General features: G+C 31.8%; 1 protein-coding gene across 2 annotated transcripts in view; it reads left to right on the top strand.

Annotated features, from left to right (window-relative positions):
• The first annotated feature begins 852 nt into the window (after positions 1 to 852).
• Positions 853 to 11,090, top strand: part of Cc2d2a (Coiled-coil and C2 domain containing 2A) — a 147,505-nt gene continuing 137,267 nt past the window's right edge. The window contains exons 1-2 of one of the 2 annotated variants that reach the window (XM_085812157.1): positions 853 to 1,375; positions 3,566 to 3,631. In XM_085812157.1, coding sequence (XP_085668283.1) covers positions 1,334 to 1,375; positions 3,566 to 3,631 — 108 coding nt within the window. In that variant the 5' untranslated portion in view covers positions 853 to 1,333. The remainder of the gene's footprint in view (positions 1,376 to 3,565; positions 3,632 to 11,090) is intronic. The other variant, XM_085812156.1, reaches the window with a different exon arrangement.

Genomic DNA, 11,090 nt, shown 5'->3' with positions numbered 1-11,090 from the left:
ATATTTAAGAACTATAAATGCCTATTTTGCATTAAAAAAAATTCTGTGGTATTTAAATTATAGCCACTGGAGCAATCAAGTAAACTTCTACGAGTTTACCTAATCAAGTAAACCTAAATTTATTTCTCTGCATGAATTTTGACATTTTGTATATCGGATAAGGTTATATCAGAATAGGCGGCAAATTCAAGGAACGTCCAAATGACAGAAAAAGGGAGCGTCCCAAGCAGCAAAAGCTCTAGCTATGCCAATAACAGAAACATATATACCAGAGTTTCTTGAACTTTTTTCAGTCGCGACCACTTTTTTGACTAAGATTTTTTTCGCAACCCCCAAGTCCCCATAATATTTACGAAAATTTTGCGGGACCCCCATAAATGCATTCCTCAAATCACACACACATGTGTGTGAACCTATCAATTTTTTCACTTGTACTGTAATATACTATTGTAGTTTTAGGTCATTAACTTTAATTTCTAATTTTAAGACATAGAACAATGAGAAAATTTTAAATAAGTAACAGACGAAATGACAGCGTCAAATGCAAGGCAAGTAAAATGAACGCTTTTATTATAAAAAGAATGCGTCGAAAGGTTTTCCTTATGTCTTTTTTGTCTGTGTTGTCTTACCTTTATTTTCAGATATTTGTGTAAAAATATTTGGTCATCGTAAAATTATAATAAGTTAAAGAAATATGGAATCCGCTACATTTTTTTGGCGACCCGCTTGGGAGTCGCGACCCACAATGTAAGAAACGCTGATGTAGACCAAAGAAATGCTCGTGGTGTATATTGCTTGTGGCTTGTTTTGTGCAGATACGACATGAAGCGTTCAATATTTCGCTCAACTCTTCTCTTTTCCCGTTACTATGGCACAAGAGTTGAAAATGTAAACATTCTTGATAACGGAGATAAATGATTTTAAATCCGTCTGTAACATTGGCACTTGCCTTATTTTCTGATTCTGCATAGTTAATTTAAAAATAGGCATTAAAAATTGCTTATGAGGCTATGCAACGAGCATAACAGTTGATAAACTGCAACTCTTTCAGAGTGTTCTTTTTCCTTTTTTCGATGTTTTTAGTTCAAAATGATGTTGCAGTTGTTTATAAAAATTATTCATAAAAAAGAAAAAATTCTTACGCAACAACATGCGGTAGTTGTTTTTTTCCATTTAAAAATATAATAATCTGCAGTATGATAGAATTGTTAATGAATATGGAACGCGAACTGGGAAGTTAATGCTTTAATTCAGTGAATATTTAATTTTTAATCATAATTACTCTTCTTTCCCAAAAATGTGAATAGGAATAGTTTTTTAGATAAATTAAAGTATGGATTCTGTCCGTGAAGGAAGAGTTGAAGCAACAATTGAGGTATTTGTCTATATGAACTATAGTTCTTATTTTAATAATGTGCTTTCAAATATAAATTCTATATTTCTGATTATTGTTCTTATACAAAAATTCTGTGTTACATGATACATACATTTATTATGTTCAATACAGTAAATAAAGATATGTACATTGTTGGGTATTTTTTAGTTAACAAGGTTCTACTTAGAACCAGACGTAGATGTTGGCATAAAACATAATTAGAAATAGCAATGGCAACCTTAAGGATATATATATATATATATATATATAAAGAGAGAGAGCTTCATAAAAGGAGTGGCTGTTCTATTAAATCTTTGTAAATAAGAAGTCATACACTTATTCCATTAAACAGTTGTATAGCAATTACAGAATTCTAACAACACACAGAATTCTAACAAGTAAATTACAGAATTCTAATAGCTATTATAACCAGAAACTTAACAGTTGTAGAAAAGAAATGTGCAAGCATTTGAATCAGAATTTGCTTTGCAAACCTTTCTTTTCCTGACATGATCTTTCCTTGCAGAGAAATTTTGGTACTCTAGTTGCAGAAAAATACAATTTCATTTTGCGATTTTTCTGAGTCGTTCAGTGAGATGATACCTTTGTTTGAAAGAACTTACTTGCGACCCTTTGTCATTTTTAGAAGTTTCCAATTTATGTAATCCGTACTCATTTTTTTAAAGCATTTAAAACTGAAATTGAAAGTGTTAAAGGAAAAATGGTACTCTTCCGTTTTGCCGGTGCAAACGATAAAGTCGCCAATAATGGTACAACTGATGCCAAACAGAATATCTTCGCTGGTAACCTTTTACGCTTCATTTTCAAAACAAGTCGCAGCCATTTCTTATCAGATTGATTGTTTCTTTCAATACTGGCATAAAATTACATAGAATTTTTACAAGATAGTTAAATTTTATGCCCTAAGACCATTCGCGGTGATCAAGTCAATTAGAATGTAATCACCCATTCACCAGAAGGTGAAAATATAGAAACGCAAAATCAAAGGTTAAATTCATCAATTCTAATGAGAATGCATTAGTGAAGTAAAGCACTGCGGTTTTACATAATTTCTGAGGAAGCTAGTCACACGAATTGAAATAATTCTTGCATTTAAACTAGTATTCCAAATTAAGATTTAACTTGAAATTAATGTAGATAATTACTGAGAGAATTAGTTTTTTGTAGCATAGTTAACGTGAGATGAGATCACTTGGGATAACGTGATAAGAACCAGTGAATCAGGATATTGAACAATGAAAGCATTGTAAATTCTTTTTTCAAATTTATTGTCTTTATTTATTGGCTTTTTACAAAATTTTAAACCATATTAAAATGTTTATGCCTTCAAAATAAAAAATTCTTAGAACTAACATTTGTTAGCATTTTTTATGTGTATACTGTATGCTGTCGCCAATAAAGTCTGCTTGGCAAGATTCGCGCCGGCGAAACGGAAAAGTACCGGAAAAATTAATGGATTGAAGTTTATTCTTCCTGTTTATTCATACTGACATCATCACATATTTACTGATGAGAGGAAATGAACAGGTTACCCAACTTGGTGCACAATTACAATTGGTGTACCCTTAACCAAAAAAATGCCTAATATCTCTCAGAAGTTTTATGTTTCCAAAATTCTGCATTACTTTATTATATTGTGAGTTTTAATATGTATGTGTGTAGTTTCAGATCATGAAAAGTCTAGCACATTTCACTTTTTAAATTTTTTTCTCTATGCTTTTTAAATTGTTTATATTTAAAAAATGCTTCTTGTATGAAGATATAGTTTTATCCAGATTTCATTATTTATTCATTAAACATCTTATTCACTGAATTCTTTAAACTTAATACATGTATTACATTTTAGTATTTTAATACATTTAAATATGCATGCATCATAGTAAAAATAATAATATGCATTTTAAGAATCATGTTTAAATTACATCAAAACCTTCCAAGCAAAACTTTTTTATGCCAGTTTTTTCCTGTTGACAGCCAATGAAAGTAACCAGTATTTTTCAGAACATATGTAATCATCAATCATGATCTTTAAGGTCTATAAAATAAAATTGTCTGAAGCTGGACAATAATCTTGAGGCATTATAATAGTTCTTCCAATTAAAGTTTAGATTACCTGCAGTTTTATTTATATGATTTAGTCACAGCAAGTTTTTTTTGGAAAATTTACAGACTTTGTCAGAGATTCCTGAAAATATCAAGGAGGAATTAAAAAAGAAGCGGCGAAGATTGAAAGAGGTATGTATGTGCTTCTTGTTAACTTTATTAAATGGTTATTTATAAGGAAATACATATTAATTTACTTCAATTTATATCTGCTGTGGTATATTTTGACCCTTTATATCACTCAAACATTGACTCAACAAATAAACACTTTTTGATTTAAAAAAGTATGTAATATAAATTTTTACTGATGTCAGTTGAATTAATTTTTCTACATTAATTTATAACACAAGTATATTTAAAGAAAATTAATTATTTTCAGATTTTCTAAATATAAATTGTCTAATTAGCAAACACATTTATATTATATTAATAAACAGTTAAATATATGCTTTATATTTCATCTTTATCCATTGTCACACTGATTTCTTATACTTGGCAGTGTTCAGCTTTGTCATATAATAACAATATTTCTATTATTTGAATAAACATTCTTCCATTTTCCTGCTGCCATATCATTACTGGGATTGTTTCCATATTATCATTGTTATTGCTGCTGTTGAGATAGTCATATATACTTTCTATCACTGAATTACAATTTCTAATTCATATTTCAATAAGAGTTCTTTTTTTCATTTGTATATGCTTTCATGAGGAAATTATTTTTGCCCCCCCCCCCCCCCAGGTGTGCAGGATCTATTCCGGGAAGTGTTATTTGTGATATTAAATTAAATAATAAATTATTTTTTATGTCATATATAATTTTTAAAATAAGATATTTTTCATAACAACATGTAGATTGATTCTGCATATAAAATTAAGTCTAAATAAAAAAAAAAAAAAAAAAAAAAAGAGTAAAAAAAAAGTAAAAAAAAAAAAAAAATGATGCCGATCTAATGAGCAAAAATTTTTAAAATGGTGGCAATGCTAAAAATTTCATACAAAAGCAATCAGTCAATTTAATAAAAAAAGCAAGGAACATCAGTAATAATACACTTACTATTAAGAAATCCTTCTTTATGCACTGTCTTTCTTCCCATGTACACAGCGATTTGTTTTTCATTTGAAAAATCAAAGTATTCCACAAGCTTGGCTCTGTGCACCTTTTCCATTGTGCACTGGTTGCAACAAACATGCTGTGCACATACTTGAGTTGCCACATGAATACTTTATACAGTCAAAAGTCGTTAATTCGGACACCCATAATCCGGAACGATCTATAATCCGGACCTCAAAACTACAAACTTTCTGCGTCGTATTGATGTAAACGCATAAGCGTTTACGTGTGCGCGTAAGACCTTTACGGCTGCAAATATGCGTGTGCACATAAAACGTTTACGTATGCGCATTTAATGTATAACGGACAGTATAAACTAAGCTAAAATTATCTAATTCAGTTAATGTTGCAGATTGCTTTGTTCCTTAATCTTCGAATTGGATCCGGCTTATTATTTTTTGCAGACTGTTAGAGCAATTTTATAAAAGTAAGCTTGAACTTTCGATTATATCAAATAGAATTTCCGATATATATTTGCTCATATGTAAAGGATCGAAAGCGAAAGTATGTTTCGAAACCCGAAATCTGTTTATCAATTTCACGCTGCTCGGCGGGGGGAACGCCGCAGCGCGAAATGAATTGGAAGTTGATCTGTCAGCACTATCCTTATCTTCAGGGCAGATGTTTTTATTTTATTTGGCTTATAATTCCTTGCTAAATGTAGTATTTCATCTCGATGTACTCCATCTTTGATACGATTTAAAACAAGTTCCTCGTTATTATAATTTGCTTCCGATAGCGAAGAAAGTGACAGAGGTTATTGTAAACGAAAAAATTTCAATTGACAAATTAGTCGGTATTCAATTCAGACACAGCAATTATAGGACTTGAACAGCGGAACTTTTTAAACTAAACAAGAAATTATGTCTGTTTAATAGAATTAAAGAGAAAGTATTATCACATGAAACGAAGCAACTTAAACAACTTACATTGAAAGAAATGTTTAATAAAGTAAACAAATAAATATTAAGCTTTTTCTTTTTGTAAATTTTGATACCCTTTAGATCATAATTGATCTTTATTTCATAAATTACAGTTTCATATTTTTAATTTTGTAATTTCTGCATGCCATCCTACCAGATTTAAACTGATGATCTATAATCCAGAAAAATCGATAATCCGGAATCGCCGAAGTCCCGACGAGTCCGGATTAATGACTTTTGACTGTAGTAAACATATGCTAAAACTTTGCTTTCAAAAGAGACAAGAGTAAGGTAATCCACAGAACATTCCACTTTTAGAAAGCTGTCCTCACTTGAAAAATGCTTGAGAAACATTGTTCTCCATGTCCAAATGATCTTCATGAAATATATTAAATAACATAGAAACTGTCACTTAAAACTGTATTTTAACATAAAAAATCAACCTACTCTTACATTTAACAGTAATTTTACATTACAGCAATTTAGCAATCAAATATCACACGGTTTTCTTCTTGTAGCAGTTTTAGCAAATTTCACATCATTTACTAACTTTTGGGTGATAGTTTAAAAAATACAGTTTTTAAAATCATTGGCTTGAAAGGTTGTTCTTCATATTAATGTTATTCCATGTCCGTATACCATGATTCCTGCCAGGACAGTGTAGCTTGCTCAGCCACTTTTTATGGAACGGGGCCAAATTGAAATAATTTTTTTTCCACTTAAAAAAAAAAAAAAAAAGCTTAATACTTATTTGTTTACATTATTAAACATTTCTTTCAATGTAAGTTGTTTAAGTTGCTTCGTTTTATGGGATAATACTTTCTCTTTAATTCTAGAAATAGACATAATTTCTTCTTCAGTTAAAAAGTTCCGCTGTTCAAGTCCCGTTAATTGCTGTGCCGAGAATACCGACTAACTTGTCAATTGAAATTTTTTCGTTTTCACTAACCTCTCTGTCACATTCTTCATGTCTTTATCCATTTTTTGCAGCAATTCCACTGCGTTTGCGCACATGCATATGCGCAGTAGTCAAGGTCTTACGCGTACGCGTAAAATGCCTGTGCGCATGTGCCAACGCGGCGCATGCGCAGAAAGTTTTTAGTTTTGAGGTCCGGATTATAGATCATTCCGGATTATGGGTGTCCGAATTAACGACTTTTGACTGTACTGGTGTAAATGGAATATAGTGAATTGCACAATGGTGCTTTAAAAATTAGAATTCAGTTTTTTTTATATGTATCCGTTAGAAAGCATTTTCATCATTAATACATATATAAAAACAAGGAGCCAAAATCAAATTGATGGTAAATGCCATTCTCATCCATGTCAATAATGTAAGTACTAGCATTTACTTAATTTTTAGTTAATAAAACAAAGAGTATCCAAACTCTAATAGCCTTGAATTATTGAAAACGAATTTAACATTTCTCCTATCAACTTAATTGATTAATACTAATATCTTCAATATCATATTAATTTTAATTAATTGTATGTAAAAAATCTAAGCATACTGGTACAGTCAAAAGTCGTTAATTCGGACACCCATAATCTGGAATGATCTATAATCTGGACCTCAAAGCTACAAACTTTCTGTGCATGCCTTGCGTTGACGCATGCGCGTAAGACTTTTACGTCTGCGAATACGCATGTGTGCACGCGCATAATACGTTTACGCTTGCGCATTTAATGTATAATGGACGGTATAAGCTAAGCTAAAATTATCTAATTCAGTTAATGTTGCAGATTGCGTTGTTCCTCAATCTTCGAATTGGATTCGGCTTATTATTTTTTGCAGACTGTTAGAGCAATTTTATAAAAGTAAGATTGAACTTTTGATTATGTCAAATAGAATTTCCGATATATATTTACTAATATGTAAAGGATCTACAAAGCGAAAGTATGTTTCGAAGTCCATTAAACCAAAAGTGGAATTGCTGCAAAAAATGGATAAAGGCATGTCATTCGTTTCTCAAACCATTCCGAAATCTGTTTATCAATTTCACGCTGCTCTGCGGCCCGGGGAGGGGGGGGGAACGCCGAAACGATGCGGCGCGCAATGAATTGAAAGGTAATCTGGCACTATCCTTATTTTCAGGGCAGATGTTTTTATTTTATTTGGCTTATAATTCCTTACTACATGTAGTATTTCATCTCGATGTACTCTGTCTTTGATATGATTTAAATCAAATTCCTCGTCATTATAATCCGCTTCTGGTAAAGTAAAGAGAAAGTATTATCACATAAAACGAAGCAACTTAAACAACTTACATTGAAAGAAATGTTTAATAAAGTAAACAAATAAATATTAAGCTTTTTTTTTTTTTGTTTTTTTTTTGTAAATTTTGATACCCTTTAGATCATAATTGTTCTTTATTTCAGAAATTACGGTTTAATATTTTTAATTTTATAATTTCTGCATGCCATCTAACCAGATTTAAACTGGTGATCTATAATCCAGAAAAATTGATAATCCGGAATCGCCGATAATCCGAAGTCCCGACGAGTCCGGATTAATGACTTTTGACTGTAGTAAACATATGCTAAAACTTTGCTTTCAAAAGAGACAAGAGTAAGGTAGTCCACAGAACATTCCACTTTCAGAAAGCTGTCCTCACTTGAAAAATGCTTGAGAAACATTGTTCTCCATGTCCAAATGATCTTCATGAAATATATTAAATAACATAGAAACTGTCATTTAAAACTGGATTTTAACACAAAAAATCAACCTACGCCTACATTTAACAGTAATTTTACATTACAGCAATTAAGCAGTCAAATATCACATGATTTTCTTCTTGTAGCAGTTTTAGCATTTTTCACACCATTTACTAACTTTTGGGAGATAGTTTAAAAAATGCAGCTTTTAATAGCATTGGCTTGAAAGCTTGTTCTTCATATTAATGTTATTCCATGTCCGTATACCAGGATTCCTGCCAGTACAGTGTAGCTTGCTCAGCCACTTTTTATGGAACAGGGCCAAATTGAAATAATTTTTTTCCCACTTCTTTTCCTTACCAGTGAACAAAGCCAGAAATGTAAACGACAGAAGCATTCTTATTCTTTGCTTGAGGCATGTGTTAAAAGTCATGCGACACGAAATGTCACTACTGGAATTTTTAGCACTCTGAAGAAGATCCAATTATGTGAACATCTTTTATATTGTAATGCATTTTATAGAATGCCAAATTTCACCAAGTCCCCCTTTTAAAAGTCAATAAAATTAAACTTTAAAATAACCTTGAATATAGCAAAGCATGAATTTTTAAAATGAAAGTATTCCCAGCTAAAATAATCAGAGTTTGATTCTTTTTAATATTTTTTTCACTACTTTCAAGATGTTCAACTATTTCACCTATTCTCAATATATCATAACATGCTAAGTTTGAATTGACATTAAAGAAACATTATATGACACCACAGAATTCATTGATTCAATTTCCCGATGAGTCCCGACGAGTCCGGCTTAACGACTTTTGACTGTAATGACATTGTTGGTTTGCTCACAAATATTTTCACAACATATTGCTTTGCTTCATGAATACTTTTTCACATGAATATTTTTCGTAATCAGAAAGTATTTTTAATTGTTTTAAATACATTGCTTAATTTATTTAAACTTTATTTTGCATCTATGTAAATGAAAAACTTTTTTCTAAATCTGTCTGGTGCTTGAAAATGTACATACATTAATTACTGGTGTGTGATTATTAAAATATGATTCTTGGGGTGTGGGTAAATGAGGTCTTTTCACTGCCTATAAATTTATCAACGTAAACTTTTCTGCTGATGTTCACATGTTTTAGTAATAAACAGTTTAAATGAAATTAAAAATAATTTTTTTCTAAATTTTTCTAAGAATTTGATTACAAAATTTACAATTATAGACTAAAATTAATGGCATAATTCATCTGGAGGTTCAGTGAAATTGAAACATATATATATACTATATGAATAATAGTTAAATTTCTGTGTGATTAGACATACAAAATTAGGCACTCTTCTGTTATCAGGATTGGATTCAGAATCATAGGTATTGTATGCACATATGTATGTATATTTGTGTGTACACATACATATGCATGTGCATATATATGTAGTGTGTTAAGTAAGGGCCATTTTATTGCATACACTAATAGGTGGCGTGCACTCTACGAGTGCTACATCGAGTGAGTCGTGTCCCAATATACCTTGGAAACAACTGTGCTCAGTTGCAGCTGTATAGATAACCTGTACAGTCTGTTCTGTGTCTTTAAAATGTTCAAGATTATCAAATCGCTCACCCTGCGGGAATTACAGTCAGTGATACATTTTTTTTCTGCAAGAAATCTGTCCACTGCAGACATTCACTGGCAGATTTGTGAAGTTTACGGAGCTACTGCCATGAGTGCATGCAAAGTGCGTAAGTGGGTCAGAGACTTCAATGCTGGCCATGACAACTTCTATGATGAATCCTGCTCTGGTCTCCCATCTGTGATCCCAGACGATGTGGTGGCTTCAGTTGAAGCAAAAATTCTTGATAATAGATGTTTCACCATAAGCACTCTTTCAAATGAATTTTCTGAAGTGTCTAAGTCAGTGCTGTACAAGATTGTTTCTGTAAAGCTAATGTTTAAGAAACTGTGCTCCCATTGGGTCCTAAACTTCTAACAGAGGACCACAAAAACAAAAGATTTGAGTGTTTTCTGAATTTTTTGAATTGATGATGTGATGCCTTGTTCAGATCGTAACAGGAGACGAAACATGGGGTTCACATGTCATGCCCGAATGGAAGCAACAGAGCATGGAGTGGAGATACACACACACACTCTCCTGTAAGTGTCAAGGCCAAGCAAACCCTATCCAAGTGCAAGATCATGGCATCCATGTTTTGGGATTGGCATGGTATTTTGCTGGTTTACTTCATGTAATGTGGAACCACTATAAATGTGGTAGCCCACAGCCAAACCCTGTGAAAGCTATGCAAAGCGATTCAAAACAAAAGACGTAACTTGCTGACAGAGGTAATTTTACTACTTCATGACAAAGTGAGGCTTCATGCCTCAGCTCAAACCCGAACTTTATTGGACTCTTTTGGCTGGGAAGTTTTGAATCCCCCCCTATGGCCCAGAGCTTGTGCCCAACAATTTTCATCTTTTGCACTATCTCAGACATCATCTTGGTGGCAACCACTAAAACAATGATGAAGACGTGAAATGGCTGTGACCTCTTGGCTAACAGAGCAGGTGGCAAGTTTCTATGAAGAGGGTATTAAAAATCTAGTTCTAAGATATGATAAGTGTTTAAACAAACTTGCCACCTATGTTGAAAAATAAAGAAATGCGTGTAAAATCTGGAAATAAATTTGGTTTTTGAAACTTTATTTCTGAATCCAGACCCGTTAATGGAAGCGTACCCAAAATTATGATTAAATTGATGATTATTAAAAGGTAGCAAGTTGATATGGGGAAAAAAATCTTAATATTGCTTCAGTAAAGTTTTATTACATCAGAAAACTGTTAATATAAAGCTGTTTATAAAAATCAACCTTTGGAGTTATAAAAAATATTTAGATTTT

The sequence above is a fragment of the Stegodyphus dumicola genome, chromosome 2 (genome assembly GCF_044657685.1).
Source record: "Stegodyphus dumicola isolate Sdum_Otavi_A_Nest chromosome 2, ASM4465768v1".
Lineage (NCBI taxonomy): Eukaryota > Metazoa > Arthropoda > Arachnida > Araneae > Eresidae > Stegodyphus > Stegodyphus dumicola.
The sequence above is the reverse complement of the archived record's forward strand: the minus strand, read 5'-3'. Positions and strand labels throughout refer to the sequence as shown.